General features: G+C 40.1%; 1 protein-coding gene across 5 annotated transcripts in view; it reads left to right on the forward strand.

Annotated features, from left to right (window-relative positions):
- Positions 1-24089, forward strand: part of Fhit (fragile histidine triad) — a 1339970-nt gene that overhangs the window by 1072863 nt on the left and 243018 nt on the right. For all 5 annotated transcript variants that reach the window (XM_013010313.1, XM_013010314.1, XM_013010312.1 and 2 more), the window contains 2 exons: positions 3625-3770; positions 6454-6483. In XM_013010313.1, coding sequence (XP_012865767.1) covers positions 3625-3770; positions 6454-6483 — 176 coding nt within the window. The remainder of the gene's footprint in view (positions 1-3624; positions 3771-6453; positions 6484-24089) is intronic.

The following is a 24089-nucleotide window of genomic DNA, read 5'->3' on the forward strand; positions in this document are numbered from 1 at the left end:
TCTGTTATGTAGTTGCTGACCAAAGAAGGTAACAGCCCAGGTTCCAGTGGTATGAAAGGATTCACATAGACTCAACATGAGTGGAACCAGTAATAATGCAAAGCCATGGTCACAGAACATTTCTCTGGGGGTGATTTGGAAATGGACTCAGAATGACAAGAAAGAAGCAGTCATGTGCAGATCGTGGAGAACAGAATGCTAGATGGAAAACATAGCCAGGACAAAAGGAAGGAGCTTTGTGTGTTTGCAGAACAGAAGAAAGGTAGATGCAACAGGCATGTAGCCTGCAAGGGAAGGTTGTGGAAAGAGAATGTTCTAGAAGAAAGTGATAGTCCCGATATAGCCTGTGGTCAGGTCAAGGCATAGAGTTTTGTCTGCCTGTCATTAAAGGATCCGAGGGAAGATAGCTGCCTCTTACTTTTCTAGACCCAAGTATCTTCTCAAATGGCCTAGAGATACTGTTGAATGGTGTGACTGCTTCTGGCTAGCTCCCCCACTTGCATAGCACCCAGGCACACTATAGCTTGACTCAAGACACTAGGATACCATTCCTCCTTGCATAGTCTTCTGGGCCTGCCTTTGTGGTCATTTCCACTAGTAGAGATGCCTGTGTTGTCTTCTGGGTAACAAACAAATAATACTTATGATCACCTGCAAAAGCATATATCAATTGAACACCTTTAAAAGTTCATTTTAGCCAGGTGCCAATGGCTCATGCCTACACTCCTAGCTACTCAGGAGGCTAAGATCAGATAATCATGGTTCAAAGCCAGCCCAGGCAGGAAAGTCTGTGAGACTCTTATTGCCAATAAACCACTCACAAAACCAGAAGTGGTGCTGTGGCTCAAGTGGTAGAATGCTAGCCTTGCGCTGAAGAGCTGACGGACAGCGCACAGGCCCAGAGTTCAAGCCCCATGACTAACAAATAAAAAGTTCATTTTATTCCTTTTTATTGGTCACTTGTTTATAAATATGAGCTATATGCAAATAAAGGTTACTTCTTAACAAGGAATTAGGTCATAGAGAATGTGTGTGTGTGTGTGTGTGTGTGCATATATCAAAGCAATGTTGTACAAATGTGCTAGCAAAAAATATTCACCTTGGGGCTGGGAAGGTAACTCGGTGGTAGAGTGCCTGCCTAGCATGCACAAAGCCATGGGTTCAATTCCTCAGTACCACATAAGCAGAAACAGCCAGAAATGGCACCATGGCTCAAGTGGTAGAGCTGTAGTCTTGAGCTGAGGAGCTGAAGGACAGAGTCCAGGCCCAGAGTTCAGGCCCCACAACCAACAAAAAAAATAGAAAATATCACCTCAATGAGAATGTGTTCAACCTGTTGTGATCTATATTATTAAGTAATGATCCATAAATAAATGCATATGTAATTCTGGAGCATAGCTTTTTTCTACAAAGAATATAGCATCTGACTGATCACCCCTTTTGACTTAATTCCCCATATATTTGACTCTTAAATATTGAGTTAAGCTATGAGCAGCTCATAAGCAAACTTGACATAATATTTTATTGCTGACAAGAAATGATACCAAAAGAAAGTTTGGTGTCATTGAAGTTACTAAATTTATATGAGCTGCAAAAGTAGTCAGATCTAGTCCACTCATTTTCACCTTAGGCCATCGATAAGGAAAATGCCATTCCTTTCCCACCTCCCTTGCTGTGTGCAGAGAAGCCTAACACAGCAATTAATGGATATTGTTGGAAGCTTGCATGGTTGTCATCTTGCTGAGGTTTGGGAATCAGGGCCTAAGGGAGGGTGTAAATTAAAGTAAGGAGGGCGAAGATGGGGAAGGTCCATTTTCACAAAGGAAAAGCAACTCAGTGGGAGTGGAGGCTGGCAATCTGCTAAAAGGAAATGAAAGGAAATTCTTCATTTTTAAATGGTTCATTGACCCATGATAATAAAGCAGCCCTGCCAAAGAAGGATAATTATCTTTTTAAGTATCAGATGCCCTGTGGGTAAAGTCCTCCCTTCATCTCTCTTAAAAAAATGAACTCAGATTAAACAAATGCCCCCTTTCCCTAGTTTACTGTTGACGTGAATTTCCTGATTACGAGCAAAATTAATCACTTTCCTCTTTCTTTCTTTCTTTCTTTCTTTCTTTCTTTCTTTCTTTCTTTCTTTCTTTCTTTCTTTCTTTCTTTCTTTCTCTCTCTCTCTCTCTCTCTCTCTCTCTCTCTCTCTCTCTCTTGCTTGCTTGCTTGCTTTCCCTTCTCTTGTGGAAATCAAGCCTGTCTAGCTGAGCCTTTGACATTTTCTTTGGGCCCTGAGTTCTACCAATGGTGTGACAGACTAAAGTGTGTGATAGTCTGGTGAGACTAACAATTGCAGGACTGGGGTTTTTTTGTTTGCTACTGAGCTCTAGGCATAATCATGCTTTCTTAAGGCAACAAGGAAAATGGAGAAGAGAATGAAATAGAAAATACATACAAGAGAGTTTTTTTTCATTTTTTTTCCTCCCACTATATCTGAAAATTAAACTACTATTAATAAACACTATATCTATAGACATAGGCCCTAATTTAAGATGATGTGACTTAATTTCTCAACTTTACAGTGATGGGAAAGTATCCCTATGCAACCATTCTGTTTTTAGCTTTCAGTACAAAATTCAATAAATTGAATGAAATCTTTAGTATGCTCTTTTAAATTAGGCTTTGTGTTAGATGCTTTTGCCCATCTGTAGGCGTATATAAATGATCTGAGAAGGTTTGAGGTCAGCTACGCTAAGCTGTGATATACAACAGATTAGGTCTTAAATGCGTCAGTATATAATGGACTAATTGGGATGTAAACCTTTCATAAGTAGGGGATCTACATAAACACACCACAAATACATGCATATGTATGTGTGTGTATGCTCATGTATGAGTTCATGTTCAGAAATGTCGATGGTATAACAGTAAATATCAATTTATTACCAATAGGCAACTGACTTATATCACTTTCCTAAAGACAAAACATGTTTTGTCATAACTTATGAAGTGCTTTGCCATTATGATAAATACCCTTGTCTTTAATTATTTACCTTCAAAATACCTTCTTGGAGTCTGAATAATAAGTCTGAGAAACCTTGTCATAAATTAGCCCGTGATCCATTTTTACTTGATGAAACTCACTGTACCTTGTTAGAATATCTTCACTCCTTTAAAAAAAAAGGAATATCAATTGCTATCATATATTCACTTCATATTTTCTGTTGTTTCTCTAAAAGGAAACTTGAAATCTTACTTACAATGTTCCCTACCATAAGTAACCTCCCAGATGCCAGTTGTGTCACCAGCATGGGCCCTGGGGCTGCTGAATGAAAGGACCTTTAGAAGAGGGGTGGGGAGATAAAGGTGAGAGGAGATCTCACCTCCTGGGGTAATTATCTCACGCTCCACATTAATATCTCTTCTCCTGAAAGACATTCTGCATATAACAGCTTCTCTATTGAAGTCGAATTAACCATGTTTTTAAGTCCTCTTTGCCCATCTGGGAGTTCAGTTCTTGGTAAAATGTGTTTGCTGGTTCTTTAGTCTGTGAGAGGTCAAGGGGAATCAGGACTAGGGGGATGATGTATTCTCCAAAGCCAGCTGAGTGTGCCTTAACACCCCTTGCTCCAGATGTCCTCGTGTGCCCTCTGCGGCCAGTGGCACGCTTTGGAGACCTGCGTCCCGATGAAGTGGCTGACTTGTTTCAGGCGACCCAGAGAGTGGGAACGGTGGTGGAGAAGCATTTCCAGGGGACCTCGCTCACCTTCTCCATGCAGGTGAGTGCATGGATTGCCCAGAATTTTTTTTTTCAGGTTGAATCCTATTCTTGTACTCTCTACCCCTGACATCTCACCAGACAGTCAGATGCTGCCCACCCTATGTCAGTGGCTCCTGCCTGGAATCCTAGAGACTCAGGAGGCTGAGATCTGAGGATCACAGTTTGAAGCCAGCCCTGGCAGGAAAGTCCAGGGGACTCTTATCTTCAATTAACCACCAGAAAACCTGAAGTGGTGCTATGACTCAAAGTGGTAGAGTGCTAGCTTTGAGCAAAAAAGGAAAAAAAAAAAGCTCAGGGATAGAGACTAGGTAGGTAGAAAATTAGCAATATTCCAGTGCATCCAATAAGCCAGGTATAATGGTGCATGCCCATTTTCTCAGCTATCTGGGAAGTATAGCCCCTGATAAAAACCTGACACCCTATCTGAAAAATAACTAATATAAAAATGGACTGAAGCCATGGTTTAAGTGGTAGGAGGCCCTGAGTATTCAAATTTTAAAAAGAAATAAAAGACATTCCTGATCTGGTTTGGACAGATCATTTTCTTCCATAATAAATATGTTTTGACTATTCATGTGCTGAGTCCTGCTCTGGTTCCAAAGGAAAAATAATATGCAAGCTAGTTTAAGCCTTGCCCTCCTACGGTCTGCTTCCTCCCTACTTTTAATGCAAGCTTCAGTGACCGACTATGTTTATAAATAGAGACTGATTAGGTATGGCCCACCCACAGTAAAGAAATTAGATTAATCACTGTGGATCTTCAGGTGGAAGGTAGACTGAAACTCTGCAAGTTGAAGCAGAACAATGGTAAGTCCTCAGCTAGGAGTTGGCCTCTCAGATCCTCATGGAGAGGATACATATAACCCTGTGTACCTCTGAAAAGTGATGGCTGTAGTTACCTTGGGAAGGAAATCAGCTATCCTGAAATGCAGGGACTGCGTTCTTGCCTCTTCAGTTAAATCTTCACTCTCTGCCACAGAAGTCCAGGGAGACCAGCTAAGGAAGCCAAAGCTTTGGTCTAAAGGTCTACGACTAAAATGCTTATCTCGTTCTCAAAACAACACAAAACAACCATGTGTTGAAACCATCCAAGCTTCTGCAGAAGTATTGCAATATGTGTGTGTGTGTGTGTGTGTGTGTGTGTGGTATAGCTCACTTCATTTGAGTCATCTTCAGGCAGGTAGTTCGCCTCAGAGTGAGTAGCTCAAGCTTATGTTACAAATTATATTTCCAGAGACCAGTGAGGATATTGTTGAGAATATCTACCAGTACAGAATGAAATTAGAAGACAATCCCTGATTATAGAAATACCAGTTATTTATTAGAAATACTGGTTATTTATGATGACTTACTACAGTATTAGTTCCATAACTATGAGGACTGGCTTGTGCGTAGATGGCTCTTCATATATATATAGTGTTGGGAAACTTCACTGTAGCTAGGTATATATTTCACAGTGTAGATGCATGGGCATCTACACAAATAGTTTCACAAAGCTGTATGGACCCATTCTTTGCATTGTAGTAGTTTTTTCCTGTTATGATATGATGCAGTACTGGCCTTTGAATTTAGGACCTCTAATTTGTTAGATATGTGCACTACCATTGATCCACACCTCCAGCCCTTTTTTGTGCTGTGTATTTTTGAGATTTGTTGAGTCTCACTTTCTGTCTGGATATATGAATGGTCAATAGTTCACCCATTTAGGCTTCCCATTGTAGCTGGCATGACCAGTGCATGCTACCACACACCGAGGTATAGGTTGAAAAGTGATCTCACAAACTTTTCTCAAGTAGGTCTCAAACTGTGATCTTCCATTCTCAGCCTCCCAAGTAGCTAGAATTACAGGCATGAGATACCACTACCCTGTTGTGATTTTTTTTTATTTCAGTATTGATTGTATAACTTTTTAAGTTGCCTGCATGACGCACTAATAGGATATGGCTCCAAGTTTGCAAAGAGCTGATGAACCAAGTTCTGCTTAATCTTTTCCACAGCCACCTGTCCCACTTGTCACGACCAGAGACCAAAGTCATCCGACCAAAGTCAGAGAATGCTAATTCCATTTTGGAAGTTCCAGTTGCTCAAGCCCTCTAGGATCTACTTTGACTTTGTATGATAGCAGGCAAGGAGGCAAACCTGCTCATTTCCATGTATGATAATAGTTTTGTTGGGCTTGAGAATCTGGGAGAAAGAACAAGTATGGAAAAAGAGTCCAGCTATAATGCCCCTAAGGGTTCTTCCCATAGGAAACACACCATCTTCTTGCTTAATGGATTGTGGTTCCATCAGATTTCCTGAGTTGAGACTTAAGTAATCAAACATTAATTAAACCACATCTGATTGAAAGATAACCAAAAGGTGTGATAACTTCACCTCCCCGAACATTTTCAGCCTTACTTTAATGCAATTAAAACGATAGCCAAGAGCCCAAGAGCATGAAAAGCAGCACAGGGGTTGGCTCACTGGAGGATTTATATCATTCTTATACATAACCTCTCACTCTCAGGAGGAAATGAGGAACTGTCTGGTCCCACACATTTGAACGGAATGGTCCCCAGGAGAATACTATAAATTAACACACAATGAAATTGGGTCTAAATTATTAACAGACGATATTTCTGAATAAGCAAGCGATCCCATCTATCTGTTCTCACTTATGATTTTTTTTTAAATTTTAGGATGGTCCTGAAGCTGGACAGACTGTGAAGGTGAGTGCTTATTATGTGCATGCAAATTAATAAGGGGCAATTATGAGAACTAATCAAAAAAAATCTCGGTGAGTCCTCCACAGCTCCTACCATTCCATTGTTATTTTCGAGGTCAAAGGGACCCCTTTGTGTATTAGAGCCATAAATCCTGACATTATAAACTCTGCCAAACAATCTGTTCCCCATTCGTTTACAAGACACTTACCTTTTGTAGTAAAATTATAACTGTGTAAATGCTAAAACAGAATCTAAATTAAAGAGTCCTAAACAGAAACTGAAGTTGAAGGGATTCCTGCGAGAGTCAGTCCAGGATATATGTCTCTTTGGGGTAAGTTTTTGTGGGACCCATGTGTTGAGACTGAGGTATCCAATGAAGTTCTGTACAGAACTACTCTTGCCTAGGCTTGCTTCAGGTAGCCAGGGAAGGGGGCCTCCCATCTCCCTTAGTAATTTTTCAATGTTCTCTCTACACCATCTTTTCCTTCCTAGGTATTTAATACCAAAGTTCAAACCTCATGGAATCAGTGGAGCTCAAAAATGGGCTTTTTAAGTGTTTTAGAGAAGAAGGAGGATTTTTTTATAGGGATAGTTTCTGATTCTGTAGTCAGACTACATTCCTGGCTCATTCTGTAGCTGGGTTCTAGTCTTCTCATGCAATTAAATATTCCTGTGTAGCTCCGTCTTAGGATGACTTGGTAGTCCTAAACATGGTTTTGGAAATCTAAAGCAAGTCAGACTGTGAGGGTAATGCCGTGTCTTGTGAAACAAAGTTTACCAACGTATAGTTCTCTGGCTGTCTGTGAGGAGAGAGGATGATGCCTGGTCCCAATTGGTGAGGCCGGTTCCCTTCCTGACCTTAGGTTGTATATGGCTTTCATGTTAAACAAGCTACTGTAGCACTTTCAAAATAAAATGAATGGGAAGTATCACTGAGGTGTGAACATCTAAAAGGGACTACTATCAGTGGGCCAGCAAATTCTTTAATAAACAAACAGATAATCTCTCTGGTGATTGCACACACACACAGGATATAGTATAAGAACATAGCAGGCTTTCAGTTTTCATCCACCCCTCTGTCTCGCTGCGACTTCAGGTTATATTCCAGATGCACAGATGCTGAACAAGGCAATGATCCCAACGGCTTCTTTTGCAAAATGGATTCTTGAAATGCAGAACACAAATGTTCAGATGTAGTTAATGGACTTTTAAAAACTCAGTGTTGAATAGTAAATGCCAGCCATACTGGACTAGTTAGATGCATTTTACACCATCTATATGATTCCATGTTCCCAGTCATTGAAAGCAACTGTTTAGTGATGGGTGTGTTAAGTGGAATATCCCGATTGACAATATGCACATATTAAACAGAGCTGAAATTTGTATAAATAGATAGGCTGTCTGATCCCAAGCTCTTACTTCAAAATTCTAAAGAGGGCATTAAAATTCTTTCCTATACAAATGGCCTTCTGACAAAAATGTAGATTAGTGGCTCCAAGGGACTGAGCAAAAAGAGGGATCAGGGGTGATTGCTAATAGATAAGAGTTTCTATCTGACAATAATGAAAATGTAGAACTTGATAGTTGTGACAGTTGTGCAACACTATGAATATATGATACTCTAGTGGCTCATATATATATATACATATATTATGTATGTATATGTGGTGTGTGTGTGTGTGTGTATGTGCCAGTACAAGAGTTTGAATTCAGGGCCAGCACAATATTCCTTAGCAAGTCGGGGAGTGGGGGGAGTGGGGGGAGTGGGGAGTGGCTAATTGGTGATGAGAATCTCACACTTTTCTGCCCGGGCTTGCTTTGAGCCATGATTCTCAGATCTCAAGCCTCCTGAGGAGCTAGGATTACAGGCGTGAATCATCAGTGTCTGGCTGACTCATATAGTGTAAATAGGTATTTGGATAGCTGGCTACAATGTCATATACCAGTCACTTCAGCTGGACAAGAGACTGAGATCGAGAGGATTAAGATTCCAGATTAGTCAGTTTCTTTCCTATCTCAACAGAAAAAACGGCATGGGGTTCTTTTTTCCTTTTAATCCCAGCCTTTGGCAGGAAGTGGAAATAGCAAGAGCACAGTCCAGACATGTATCCAGGCAAAAAACAATACCCTATCTCAAAATAACTGGTACAACCGAAGACCAGAAATGTGGTTTTGTGATAGAGGTCCTTCCTAGCAAGTGTGGGTCCCTGAGTTCAAACCCCTGAACTTCCCTCCCTAAAAGTCTGTTTAATATAGTACTTGAATTATTTGTGGATCAAAATGATAACAAAATGAAGTCCATAATTAAAAAAAAGAAGTATTGAATCTAGCATGGCTGAGAACATGGCCATAATGTTTCTGATTCCAACAGCAATAATTTTTGATGTCCTACTTAACTGACCAAAATTGTATGGCGTGCTAGGTACTCATGGCTCATTCCTGTAATCCTAATTACTCAGGAGGTTGAGATTTAAGGATCACAGTTCAAAGACAACTCAGGTAGAAAAGTCTCAATAAGACTCTTATTTCCAATTAAAAAACCAGAAGTGGAGCTGTGGCTCCAAGTGGTAGAGCACTAGCCTTGAGCAAAAGCTTGGACAGCACCCAGGACCCGAATTCAAGCCTCATGACTCTCTCTCTCTCTTTCTCTCTCTCTCTCTCTCTCTCTCTCTCTCTCTCTCACACACACACACACACACACACACCGAATTGTATGGCCTTTGTTAACTTTAGTAATGATAGCATTGAACTTAACATTGTATCCACACCACTTGTTGAAGGTAGTTCATATTCACCACCATTCATTTTTAACTCAATTTAAAAAAGAATAAGTGTATTTTCCTTTACTATCAGGTTGTTATTTGGGCCTCTTTTTTTGGTGCTGAAACTGTTACTTTAATTTAGGGCTTCCTTCACAGTTCTTTAACCTTTCTGCTCCCTGCTGGTACTTTACCACCTGAGCCATACTTCCAGCCCTCCTTTTGTCTGGTTAATAGAAGATACAGTCTGAAGGGATTTTCTGCTTGGTGTGGCTTTGCACATGGCACAAATCTCAGGCTCCTGAGTAGCTACGATTATAGGCATGAGACACTGGTGTCCGACTGTTTTGGACATCTCTTGTTTTCAACCTGCTTACAGAATTTCCTCTGTGTGGAATAGTAGGGCCATCTTAAACTCCTTTGTGGAATAGCATAGCTAGAAGAAAACTATCACACACACACACACACACACAAACACACACACACACACACAAACACACACACACACATATACACACCCTTAGGGAATAGTGAAGTTTGGATATCTGTCCTTTCAGATTAAGTCCACCCATCTAAAGGTGTGTAACCTATGTGTTTTTCAAACCATGATCCTACACCACCTGCATGAAAATTAACTTTGGTGTTGAACAAAAACAACAAGTTTATTCTCTGCCTAGGTAAAATCAGCTAATTTGGACTGTTGTGGTTGAGACTTGGGCATCTTCGGTATGCAGGAGCAGGCAGTCTGTGATTCTTTGTTTATCGTATGGCTACTTTGAAGCCTGGCTACTCTACGTGATAAAATAGTGACGGATGAGAGTCACGTAACCATGGCGGGGGGCAGGGGGGGAGCTAGTCTTAACAGTGAGCAGTCCCTCTGGGGGGCACAGCGCTGTATTTACTATTCAGCTGTCTGATCCTGAACCCTACAGTTCGAGACTGGGAGCATTTCACATTTTAAAATTCATACAGTTGTACATTTTGAAGCAGGATGTGACAGCCTGCCACACAAAACACAGGGCCCGCTCTCTTCATCTCTGCCTCTGTGTGATTCTCAGCGTTACGCCTCATGCCTGGCTTCTCAACCATTTTGGTTGCACGCTGAGTCATAATAGCAATAAGCACTATAATGGTCTTTTCCCCTGAAGCCAATGTTGTTATTGTTAATGAAGGTACACCACCGCGTTAGCCTCTTGAACATGATGCCACTTTGGGGGGGGTTCATTTCAGAAGCTTTGCAAAGTGCCTCGGTAAGGCACTTGGAGCAGGAAAGGAGAAAATATCAAAGTCAAAAAAGTGACCTCTTATTTTACAATTGATTATTAGCTCTCTTTGTCAGGTTTAAATGCCGTGGTTTGAGTGCCCTGCAGGTGTGAGAAATAATCTCTCTCTTCACACAGCCACTATAGCCCCACCCTCACCCACCATGAAATAGCACCCTGAACTGCCCTGTTTTCTTACTTGATTTATCTTTCTTTATTTCCAGTGTTTCTTGTTTGTAATTTTGTTGTCGTGGTGGTTTGTTTTTTTTTAAACCAATTCTTGGGCTTGTGCTCAGGGTTTTGTGCTCTCACTTGACTTTTGTGCCAACAGCTAATTCTATACGACTTGAACCATACCTTCAGTCCTGTGTTTTGCTGGCTATTTGGAAATAAAGACTCACAAACTTTTCTGCTTGGGCTGTGAACCTCTGGATCTCAGCCTCCTGAGTAGCTAGGATCACTAGTATGAGCCAGTGGCACTCAACTTGCTTGTTTCTTTACTTCCCTAAAATATATGCGTTTGCTTCATAAGGCTCTGGTTTTATGACTGGTTATGATGGGGCTCAGATTGTACTTATTGTCCTAAAGGCCACTTTGATATCATGAACATTTTAATAATGAAAACTGTGGGAACAGGGAAGCCCCTCTCTGGCCTTCTGTCTACCTCCTACCCTGAGACAGACCTTAGAAGAAACACCTAAACTGTCTACACAAAACTAGGTCGTGGCTGGGAAGGTGGCTCAGTGGTAGAGCGCTTGTCTTGCATGCGTGAGGCCCTGGGTTCAATTCCTCAGCACCACATAAGCAGAAAAATCCAGAAGTAGTGCTATGGCTCAAGTGGTAGAACCCTAGCCTTGAGTTAAAGAGCTAAGGGATAGCGCCCAGGCCCAGAGTTCAGGCCCCATGATTGACCAAAAAAAAAAAAACCAAAACCAAAAACAAAAGTAGGCCATAAGAGTCTTATTTCAGAGAGCCCAGGAAAAACTAGCAAGAATGCTAAGTTTCATCCAGTTGATGATCTATCTTCCTGTCCATAAAATACATTTTTCACTGATTGCCAGTGGCTCATGCCTGTACTCAGTAGTCTGAGATTTAAGGATCATGGTTCCAAACCAGCCCAGGAAGAAAAGCCCGTAAGACTCCTCTCTCCAGTTACATACTCAAAAAATATAATCTAGAAGTGGTACTGTGACTCAAGTGGTAGAGCATGTGTCTTGAACAAAAAGAAGGTCAGAGACAATGCCCAGGCCCTGACTTCAAACTCTAGAACCTCCCCTCCCACACACATACAAATTCTCATTTCTGAGTTTTCTCATCTCATAAAATGTGCATGAGTAACTGTTACATTTTTCTTCTACTAATCTACATTTTGTCAGAGGATCTTGGATGTAGGGATGGGTAAAGAAAGGTATTAGTTTTCCTTCTGACTCGTCTATGCCTTTTATGGGAGAGGAGGATGGAGCTAATAGGACTTTTGATAGACAGATCTCTACTCCTAAGTTTGTAACTTGAGTCAGCATGAAGTAGAGATAATGTATATGTGTGTTCTAATATGTAGTGAGGGATTTGGGTTTCCTCAAATTCTATCAAATAGCTCCCATAATCCAGACATCATGGGCAAAAAAAATCAAAGCTTTCACTAATCAGGTTTGTAAATCACAATCCAGAATGCATTTCCCACTAACCAAATCACTAAGGTGATATTCATTCTCTTAAAAGGCATGTTGCTTAATAAGTTTAATGTATGCTATCTTTAGGGCAATTATTATGCATATCGTTGGACGGGGCAGGATGCCTTAGGTATATTAAAGAGAGAGATTTATGTCAGGTAAGTAATCTAGAATCTTGTAAGAACTATTTATAGTATATTCTTGCTTACACTTCTCTGTATATAGTGCTTGAATGCTCTACTTAGAAATTTAATTTTCTAGTATTAATGCAGTGGGAATGATCTCTTAGTACTTGAAGAATTAACAAGTACTTTTTGGATTGCTCTAGAATAACAAGAAAAAGATTTTTTAAAGAAGAATGATATGAAGGTTTTAAATTTATGTGTACTGAGAAGTTTATATAGTTTTCATATGGCATGGATCTTTGGCCATCTTTTTGTTTCAAAAGCACTGAGGGCATTGTAGCTCTTGTTAAGGTCCCATGGTGAATACACATTGGCATGCGTCAGAAGTTCCACAGGTATTCTAATTCATTACTACCTAGGCAACATTGGTCCAGCCTTTCAATTAATGAGCATCTATTTCCTTATTACAAGTAAAAAAAAAATCCTACCTATTGCATTGGTTAATAGTGATAAGAAACTCACATGACCAATAGAGGGTGGAGTGGAAATAGCATGTAGTCACTTTCATGAAACCTGGAACTGACTACTCCAGTTCAAATCCCAAGCCTGTCACACAGTGCACCTGGGATCTTGTATTTGCCCCTTTCCCAACAGCACACTGGGGATTCTCTCACTTCCTTGGCAAGTGTTGCTAACCCCCATCCCTTCTGTTTTTGTTCTGTCTTTAAGATAGCAGCTCACTGCCTTTGCTCAGACAGGCCTCAAAAATCCTCCTGCTTTAGCCTCCCCCCCACAAGCATTTGAAGATAAAAGTATACACTATCTTGACTGGCATCTGTATGTTTCCGAATATCAATCTCCACTTCAATTTTCTCATCTGTAATAGAGAGTAAGGTGAGCTTTAGCAAGGTGTACCAGATTCTGGCTATCTTGTCCCATGAACTGAAATGCCAATTCACAAATAATGACCACAGGTTTTTTACAGGAAGTAAAGACTTATTTATTTGACCAGGCAAAAATAATACCAGCGAATGAGCTGCTGTGAGAATAAAAAAAAGAAAAGAAAAGTACAGTTGGGACAGGGGGGAGGTAGGCCATTAAAGGCAAGTTCAGCAAATGAGCTTAAGCATAATTTGGGGCCTGATGGTGGCCTGGAGTCCACATGTTTTCCCAAGAGGCTCCTGAGCTCTTTCTCCCAGTGTCCTATGCCCTCCCAAGACCAGTGAAATAAAGAAAGGAGCATGATGACCTTGCCTAGAGCTGCAGAGACATACATTCTTGAGTTCCCTAGCCTGGGAGAATGGGGAATAGGAAATAGGATAATAAGAAAGCAGGCATGGTGGCTCATGCCTGTAATCCTAGCTGTAATTTGAGGATCTCGGTTCGAAGCCAGCCCAGGCTAGAAAGGCCGTGAGACTTATCTCCAATACTGGAAGTGGTGCTGTGGCTCAAGGGTAGAGCACTTGCCTTGAGGTGAAGAGCTGAGGGACAATGCTCAGGCCCAGAGTTCAAGCCCCATGACCAACAGAAAGAAAGAAGGGAGGAAAAAGACAGTAAGAAAGAAAGAAAGAGAGAAAGAAAGAAAGAAAAGCCAGATGCTGGTGGCTCATGCCTGTAATCCTAGATTCTCAGGAGCCTGATATCTAAGGATCACCGTTTGAAACCATCCCAGACAGGAAAGTCCATGAGACTCTTTATCTCTACTAAACTACCAAAAAATCTGGAAATGGAACTATGGCTTAAGTGGTAGATGCAAGCCTTGAGCAAAGCGAAGTGAGGGGTGGGGGAAAGAGAAGAGAGGGAGTAGTTAAGAGAGGGAGGGAGAGAGAGACAATGAATGTCTTTTTAAAACTTGCATAACTGAAAGCAGGCTGATCAGTAAAGTGAGTTAGGCATTGGGCTATCATGAGTCTATGTAGGTGTCTTTTCCCATAAATACCTCCCTTTGGGATTGTTTATGTCTCAGTTTACTTAATATACACTGAGATTTCAAACTTTAATTACAGCTTAAAATTTGTGAGAAAATTCCTTTGATCATATGGACTGGAGTGCTTGAAAGTATCAGTTAATATTATGTTATGAAAACTTTGAAAACTCAGAAATATTACTTCTTCATTGGAAAAAAAAAACCCTGGCCCTTCTCTCTCTTGATAATATTTAGCCATTGCTCTACACCCTGGAAGCTTTCTCTAGGAAGCTTTCCTTGTTTAGAAAGCTCTTGTCCGAGTCATTATTCAGCAGGTCAGATGTGGGACCCAATATACTAGTGGTTCTGGTCCTTATTAAAGTCTGGAGCAATGTTGCGTACCAAAGAGATGCAGAGGAAGAGCAATCACCGTGTAGTCGCTGCCCTTATCCCAAGCCAGTAGCGAAGAAAGATGTTGTATACAAAATTCATCTCTTGAGAATGAAAAGGATTTTGACTGTTACTTATTATTTTCATCTGGTAAGACGTTTCAAGCGAGCTGCAATTTGCCAAAGGTCTTTTATCCTTTGATTAAAGCTGTGATGAACAGTGCCTTGCTTCTGTTTATACCTAATGCATGTATTTACTGCCGGAAGAATTAGTATCTTCAGGATGCAGTAGCTTTTATCTTGTGGAATTGCCTTATAATTTGTGTCTGTTCTGAGAATAAATCCAATTTGACTGAGTTGAGTAAACCAAAGACACGTTACAGGCCTGAGGAGATGAGTTCAGATCTACTTGGGAGTAGATGTTTTTGAGGAGTGCTGTGGTTCAAGGCCCTTTGATGTGTGAATGTCTCTAAGTTCTCTTCTGCCTCCTATGATTTGGGGCCAAAACTTAGGAGCCCTAAACTCCTGATAGCATAAGGCACTGCCACCCTGCCTGTCTCCTTTCCCACTAAGCCTTCAAACTCTCTCCTAATAGGTATCAAAACACTGAAGTTTTCTACTTCTAATTGGAGAATTTTGACTTGCATGATATCCGTTATAGCAAAGCACTTGAAAAAGAATTAGTCAAGCCCTGTGGTATATTCATGTTGTGATTGTTTTTTGTTTTTGTTTTCATGTTTTGTTGTTGTTGTTGTGTTCTTTCCAACTTATAAGCAGCAAAGGTAGATAGGTGGGGGAATTCTGGGTTGCGGATGGGGAACTCAGGAAGTTAAGATGCAGATGAAGTGGAACACTCTAGAGCCAAACTGCCTGGATTCAGGCCCAGGGCTACCACCTGCCAGATTCTATGTACCTTCTTGTAAGTTCAGTGCCAGTGTTCATTAATATATATGTTGTGTATGTGAGTATTCCCTGGTAATAAGACTTGAACTCAAGGCCTTGCAATCTTAGTTGGCTTTTGTGTTCAGGGCTGGCACTCTACCCTTTCAGACACACCTCCATTTTCACCTTCTTGCTGGTTAATTGGAGATAAGAGCCTAGGACTTTTTCACCTGGGCTGGCTTTGAGCCACAATGCTTAGATCTCACTCAGCCTCCTGAGTAGTTAGGATTATTGGAATGATCAAACAGCACCACATTTCTTCATATATTTATAAAATGAGGATAACAAACCATTCTTGGGGGGGGTATTGGAGAGGACCAAATAGATGAATGCATGTACAGATGTTTAAAGTTGTGTCTGGCACATAACCTCTCAGGTGTTTGCTATTAGTTTTATAATTTATACCTAGCCTCTCAGCACCTTTCAAAGGTGGATATTAATATTTTACCTTTAGGGAATCCAAACAAAACTGACAGTAATAGATCTTGAATTCAAATCTGTCTGTCCAAAGACTGACATCATTCTTACATTTTGTGTCCAACGTCTTCCTAAAATTCCCTTGCATCTGATTATCCCTACCATAGCTGCCTCAGGGGAGGCTCTGTAAATACTTCCTCCACCTCAACACAGATTATTCTGTATTCTTTTATTTTTCTTAGAGTGATACCTTTCATCTGAAAATATCCAGAGGTTTCTCCTTGTTTAACTTTATTATCTGCATGAAGGCTATCTAACCTACATGCTGTTTTATTGCTATAGAATTTAAGGTTTCTGATGTTTAGTTTTCCATTAATGCTACTAAAGAATTCCCCACAATAATTGGAGGCCCTGATATACACTACAGTAAGTATTTGGATGTTTATTTTGAGATCTATAATGCAGAAATGTAGCACATATGGCAGATGCCTTTGTGCTGTTAGTGTTTCATAGGTTTTAGTAAACTGTCTTTTACACCTAAAGTTCAAAATTTCTGACTATGAAATTCAATATTCTGTGAAAGGCAAAGTGTCTTATAGACCCTAAACCACCGCAGAAAAGTAAAATAGTGCATTGTTTTTCAGAGTCAGTTTCTAACCACTATTGGGACAAAAATAAGGCCAGTCACAGCTATGGGATGCATGATACTCAAGAACTAACCATGGAAGGAATTATTTTCTCTCACCAGTGTGCTAAGCCTAGGACATTATGTATAAAATTCTTCAAGCCCTTTGATCAGCTCATTTTAACTTTAAAAGTTTATACCTGTCATATTTAAATAATGGGCTTGGCCACACCACCAGTTCTATAAAAACAGGCAACATTAATTGCATGGAAAGCACTCAATGCTTTTGATTAAATATGAGTGGCCAGTGCCATCTCAGTAGATGAGCTCTTGGCTGCAGAGTATGCCACACCCCCAAATTCAGAGTGGTTAAGGGGTTAAGTAGAGTCCATCAAGTAATCTCTGATGTGATTGCTTTGAAGTTGGGCATTTTTGCTGAATAGTTCCCAATTTTAGGAACTTTCAACTCCAGGAGTTATTAACATCTAGCAATAATGAACTTTAAACTCAGGTTGCTTTAAGTTGTCCATGTAAGTTTAGATATTTGTGTTGCTTAGAGACGGTCTTTAAGTGAGGGATTAGTAGGACCATGCAATAAGACGTGAAGCATCCCTAGGGACCCTCAACACTGAAGCACTTTATTTTTTTTTAATTTTTTTATTGTGAAAATACTGTACAGAGGGGTTACAGTTACATGCAAGATAATGAGTACATTCCTTATCAAGCATTGTTACCTCCTCCTTTGTTTTTCTCCTACCATCCCTTCCCTCCCACCTCCTCAGTTATACTCTCCCCCTCCCCCCTAGCCTAAATTTTAAAGTTCATTTTTCAACATAGTGCCTTGTACATCTCATTGTTGGAATGGGTCAACCTGTATCCCTATTTAAACATTTTGTTTTTTCCCTTCCCCTCCCCAAATTATACCAACACCAAATACAGTGAAAACAGGGGTTATACCATGGGGGAAGGACATACAAAGCAACAAAGAAATTACATGGTACCTTATAAATACTTTAGACACAATAGCAAGAAAGAAGAACTTTATTTTTTAATTGAGTAATGTTGCATCCAGTTGTTGATTTTGCCATTTATATTTTTAAAGATTCATATTTGAGGGGTTTTGAAGTATAAAAGAAAAAAAAAGTGGCCCCTATAGTTTTTTTCTTTCGAAAGAGCCCCATCTGAAGAATTTTCTATTCAGAAAGGAATTCATTATTTATTTAATTATTATTTATTTATTTATTCCATTTTTTTGCCATGCATAATGGCTTACAACTATAATCCCAGCTACGGATGTGAGGGTGATCTGTCGTCTGGCTACAACATCTATCACCCCATTGATCACCAGTGTTGATTCGGCTGATCTGGCTGGCTAGACGGGTGTCCCCTTCCTCTCTCACTGCTCCATGTGCGTCCCTCCTGAAGGTGCGGTTGAAGAGGACGACCATCCCCGACAGAGGAGGATCGGTCTTCGGTCAAGGGTATATGAGTAGCTGCGCTCCCCTGCCAGAACCTCCAAATAAGCTCTCAAGGTCTATCTATAATTCCAGCTACTCAGGAGGAAAATTTGAGAAGATTATAGTTCCAGCCTGGTCTGAGTACATCAGTAAAAAAATCTAGGCATGGTGGTACACACATGTCATCACAGAGCTGTACATAGAATTTTGGACCAGCTCAACTCAGGCAATTTTGGTCCAGTTCAAGTCTGTATCTGCAAAATAATTAAGGATGGATGAATCTGTGAGTATAGCTCATGTTAAAATGCTTGCATAGAAAGACCCTGAGTTCAAACCCTAGCACTGTAGAAATAGAAAAGATAAAAGAAAATTTACCCTCTTTATTATTATTATTATTGTCAGTCATGGGGCCTGAACTCTGGGCCTGGGTGCTGTCCCTCAGCTCTTCAGCTCAAGGCTAGCATTCTACCATTTGAGCCACAGCACCACTTCCAGCTTTTGCTGCTTATGTGGTGCTGAGGAATGAAACTCAGGGCCTCATGCATGCAAGGCAAGCATTCTACCACTGAGACACCTTCCCAGCCCCCAAATTTACCCTTTTTAATTTACTGTGTTCAGCATATTACAGTTTTCATACCTCCCCTATCCAAATCACCAAGGATAAAGATCATGAGATGACATTTTGAAAAGCCCACAGTTGGTGGTTACCCAGATTGATGAGCTACTGTTATATGTATTTACGTGAATATATTTTGAATCTTGGTCTAGATGAGCTGGGTTTGATTTTTGCTTCCATATTCATCTAGAATTATTTAGTCCCTCTTGAGGGCTCCACTTTGCCTTTATGCTGAAACCATTAATAAAGCAATTCTGAAGAGTCAAAACACAGCTAGAAAAGAAGGACTTGATGGCTAAATCTGGGTGAGGTGGAAGTCAGCTTAATGAATAATAGATATGGTAACCTGCAGAGCCACAGACATAGAAGAATTAGAGTGATGACCTTCCTGATGACACCTGAGTGAGAATATGGGATTGCTGAGACTCCATAAGAGCCCTGGGCCAGATACACTGAGAAATTCTCCATTCTCCATTCCTTGTGAATTAGGTTAGCGCTGCGCAAGGAAAATTCTGAAATTTTAATTCCTGTGTCATGAGACATTAGTCCTGCACCTATTGTCTGGTGGCAGATCCTTTCTCTGGAAAGGATTTTTGTCCACCAAATTCAGTGAAATATTTATTTCTGAAGTCAGACATATTTTTCTGAATATGAATACCTCCAGGGCAAAGGACAAGCCAACAGTTTGACATTCTAGGTTCGTTCAATATAATGACAATGTTGTGGGGTTCTGATAACAAAAAATTCTCTTTTGTTTCTCTGGTAGGTTCTGCTTCGAAATAAGCTTTTCTTTTTCCACATGTTACATGAAAAATAGACATGGAGTTATTTAAGATGTTGACTCTGTCCAAAGTCATTGAGAAAAAATAAACACCATTGAGTAAAAAAAGTGAACCCACAATTTTTTTAACTTCATGGAGAATGATTTATCCTAATATTAATATTCAGATCTTTCACTCTAGGGTCTCTATATCTACCTGTGTTCTCTGAAAGAAAATCTTAGCTTGCTTTCTATCCTAGTGCCTTGAAAAACAGCCAAGAAGGGACTTTTATTCATGGTTCAAATCATCTGTTGGTTGTAAATTGAATAAATTCCCAGATGTAATCAGGTCCTGCCAGTATAATTTTGATGAACTGTTCATCCATAGCAGGAATAAATGTGATTCTAAGCTCAGCTCCACCATCTGATGACCATAGGTGAATCTCACTCTGGTGGAAGAGACTCAGAGCTTAGAATAACTCAGAGAATACCAGAAGGACAGGTGTCCTTGGAAGTCATTCAATAGTGTTTGCTCCTCTACCAATAACCCCCTGTGGCACATAAGTCTGTGTTTCATCTTGTGTATTTAAGAGCAGAGGTCACTGTGAGGAATCTTATTCTGTTTCTGGGCAGCTCTCATCTATGGTTAATATTGAAATTCTTCTCATCATCAGAAATATGACACTCCTGAACATCAATTCCCAGGAACTGATTATCCTGCCCACACGTTTTCTTGTTTACCATTCATTAGGAACAACCTTTGAGATAATTGTTATAATAAAGAGAGGCTGGTAAGTTTATAGAAGTTCTATCGTTCATAGCAATTTCTTCTCCCCATGTTTATAGAATGCCTACTGTGTGTCAGGTACTGCTGGGTGCTAGGAAATAGAATGAGAAATCTCAGTTTACCATCTGTCCTCTTCTGCACTCAAATGAGAAAAACAAACATTGCAGATTTGGGGTAGAATTAGAAAGGCTGTAACAAAATGTGGTAAACAGGCTAACATGGAGAAGAGTATTAGGGGTAGCATGGCTTTAGGAAGAATAATCCAGAAAGTACTCTTGAAAAGGAGATCTGTGGATGCAAGAGTAATAGGTATTTAATGGAAGGAGGAAAACATTTTGGCCAGAGGAAATAGTGGGAAAGAATTTGCCACATTGTAGGAAGTGAAGACCATGTGGCAAGAATTTGGAGTGGAGAAAGGGAAGGAAGGAAGTTTGGAGAGGTGGACTGGGGCATAATCCTACCAGGTCATGTATACTGCAGGAAGTGAAGAGTTTTAATTCTCTTTGAAATGTATTTGATTTTTCAGTTTATATTCTAAGGTCAGAGGATATTTCATAGGTACTTCTAACAGATCCCATTAAGCAATTTGATTTTTTAATAATATTCTTCTTTTATTCTTATATTTAAGTAGTTGTACAAATGAGTTGCCATTTAACTAAGTAGTTTATGCGTTGACTATATCCTGGTCAACATGACCCTATCAGCATTGTCACCTATCCCCTCCCTCCTCTACCCACCCCTTCTTCCTTCATTCTTAATTTTTCAGGACATATATTGGATTCTTGGCTGCATTTCTCCCCCCTTCTCCTTTTCATTTGTCTACCCTTTTCCCCTTGACTCCAACCCCACCCTTTTCAAGTACCCACTTCTTGGGGTTGTATTTTTCTGAACGTTGATTTTGGCTTTCTAAGGAATTACACTGTTTGAGCTCTCCCTTGAATCTACCATGTTTCATTTAATACATTTGTTTACACTTACATACACCCAACTTATATACCTAAGAGTTTGATATTCGAAGCCTATTTTTCTAAAACTTGAATAACTACTGTCTTATATCCACTATGGGCACTGTGCTTGTCATCAGCATTTTTCAAATACCTGATGCTCACTCTCCAGTAACTGTTGGGTGAACATGGGTGTCTACTTTTCCTTAGCTCTGGTTACAGACCTTGTTTGAGATAAGCCAAGAGTTTGTAAATTTCTTTTGTAAAAGGCCAAATAGAAAACACTTACGACTTTCGAGGGCCAGATGGTTTCTCTCATGATTACAAAAATGCCTTTGTAACATCAATGTAGCCATAGAACTTATGTAAATGAATTTGCAAAGTGGGAACGACTGCATTGTATAAAAAAGGTGGTAGCACCTTTGACCATGTGTTCTCAGACTGTTTGATAAGTGTGCATACCTCTCACCCGATTCTTCCTCTCTGTAAACCTCATGTCTATACCAGAAAATAGATTGCAATGCTGACTTTGTCTCTTTTAGTGGAATGTCCCTGCCATCCCCTTTTGCTCCGTATCAAAAATAAGGTCAATAACAAGTAAAGAGGTGAAAGGCTAAATTTGTTTCAGGGTCTTCAATTTTTCTACCTTTTATGCAAGCTAGTTTTCCCTGACACAGTAGCAAGTTAGTCCTTACCTCCCCCCCTTGGAGTATAGGCTCATACCACTTCAGGGTTGGTGATGCCACCATCAAGGAGGGCTTCTATGTATTGGCTGTTAGAGAGGATGCTTTCTTTACTAGTACTTGTAAACAAGAATGCAGATAACAGTGCTCTCGTGGGCTTTTTAGGGCAACCTTCTTGTGGTGGCCTGAATGACACATAGAACAAAGTATGTGTGGGGGGGGGCCCATTGATGGCCTCATTAAATTAACTAGCCCTGAAGCCTGAACTACCTCTGTACCTTTGAGTTAGGTGATACCACCAAGTGCTTTATTGTCCAAGCCAAAGTTGACTTTTTTTTTGTTCTTCTAAGAGAAGATAACGTTCAACCAGATCATCTATCTAAAATATTCAATTATTGCTACTCCTTTATATGCTTAACTGGCAGTTTGAGTAAACAATTTCTAAAGTGCTTCTGCATATCTGCAATACTCACCAAACACCAATGGGATCTTTGAGCAAAAGTCTGCAAATCAATGAACCTAGAAGGCTTAACTTCCAATAGGCTCCCTTGGTGCGTGACCACACGGTAATTCCATTAACTTTAATGATGGTGGTGCCACACAGAATGGGCCCAGTTAGTCTATTCTTCCCTTTGCTTTTAGCATTAAATCTTTTCCTGCAGCTAATTCTTCAGGGTAAAGTACGCACACTGATGCCATTCATTGCTTGGCCTTTATTAATATATGCAGGACTCTCTCTCCCAGGGAGAGAGCGCTAAGTGGGTACATTAAAAATGAATCCTCTTCCCCATTTGTCGACTGTGAGAAACCCTCAGAATTAAAGACATCCGTGGATCATTACTGATTGTTTTAAAAAATCCAATAAAATCATAAATTTGGCTCAAAACAATTATTGCGGCCACATTAGCAAATTATCAAATTCATAAACCTGGAGCCTGGCCTTAGAGATTTAAATAAAGTGCCAGAGGGAAGAAAGTTGTATTTTAGGAATGTGACCACAAGGGCTGGGATAGAAAAATTTATGATTTAATTTGCTGTGCAATCTAATTGAGAATAACTATTGGATTTCTAAAAAGTGAACTTTGATTAGGTTTAGGTGTCAGAAATAAACTGGAAATATGAGTCAGCTTATGCTTTTTGGAGAGTCTGCTGGGAGGGGAAAAGGAAGGTATTCATTGCAGGGAATAACTTTCTTGTATGACCTACAACCCTTCCTTCTTCGGTCTTATTTTCTGTGTTCAGATAATTGGATTATACCTGAGACTAGCTGACTCTTCCCAGAGACTTGCGTTTTACTTTCTTTACTAAGTGTCAATTTCCCCCTATTTGGAAATAAATCAATTCGAAATGAAATTACCCAGAACATTCATTTTTTACCATCTAGTAAATGAGTCTCTCTGAAGAACGGGAGGGCCCCTCCCTTTGCAGTTCAAGCCTAATAAAATCCTTCTCTCTGGAAGAAGTGGTACAGAATTGTTGTCTCTGCCTTTTACCAGCTTTTCATCTTTTGTGGATTACCAGCAGTATTTGCTCTGTGAAATGCCTATTGGCATGTTCCTAGAGTCCTGTGCATATTTTCTAGAGATCTAACCTGAAGGTTGGCTGCCTGGTTTAAATTTCTAACTCACAGCAGGTTGGAAAAAAGCTGCCTGTGGAGTTGTATCAGCCATAAGCCACTGTCGTAGTTTCTGGGCGGCTCTGGCCCAGCCGTACTCCCTGGCAGGCACACGGGTAGCAAGATTTTTCAGGAATGGATTGGCTCATCTTTCAGCTTCCTTCAGAAAAATAGAAAAGCAATTTGCACAAAGATAAAGAAGATTTCATAGCGATCTGTGTTGAACTGGCTAATGGATTTCTACCGGCAGTCAGCAAAAGCTTGAAAACCCAGCTGAGAAATGATAAATTACTGCAAACTGTCCTAATTATCCCTTGACACTCTGTGTTGAAACCTGACTAAATTTTGCTGAAACTTACAAATAGGGAAAGAATTTAAGGTTTAATAAATTATGCATAATGGAACTGCTTTAAAAAGTAGAAAGATAGCCACAGCAGAAGGTCTTGTATTTATCACCCAGTGATCTCTAGGGACTTACAAAGAGGTAGGAGTAAGGTGAGGGACTGTGCTAGATGAATTGTAATTTTAATTGCAAACCTAATTGATTATACTCAGCATGCTCATTAGGTTAAAGAAGACTATGAGTCAATTCCCAAGGTCAATACATTAATAGACATGGTAAGCATGTCATTTGTGATAAGTTGATTTGTGA

This window comes from Dipodomys ordii, unplaced genomic scaffold, assembly GCF_000151885.1.
Source record: "Dipodomys ordii isolate 6190 unplaced genomic scaffold, Dord_2.0 Scaffold12, whole genome shotgun sequence".
Taxonomy (NCBI): Eukaryota; Metazoa; Chordata; class Mammalia; order Rodentia; family Heteromyidae; genus Dipodomys; species Dipodomys ordii.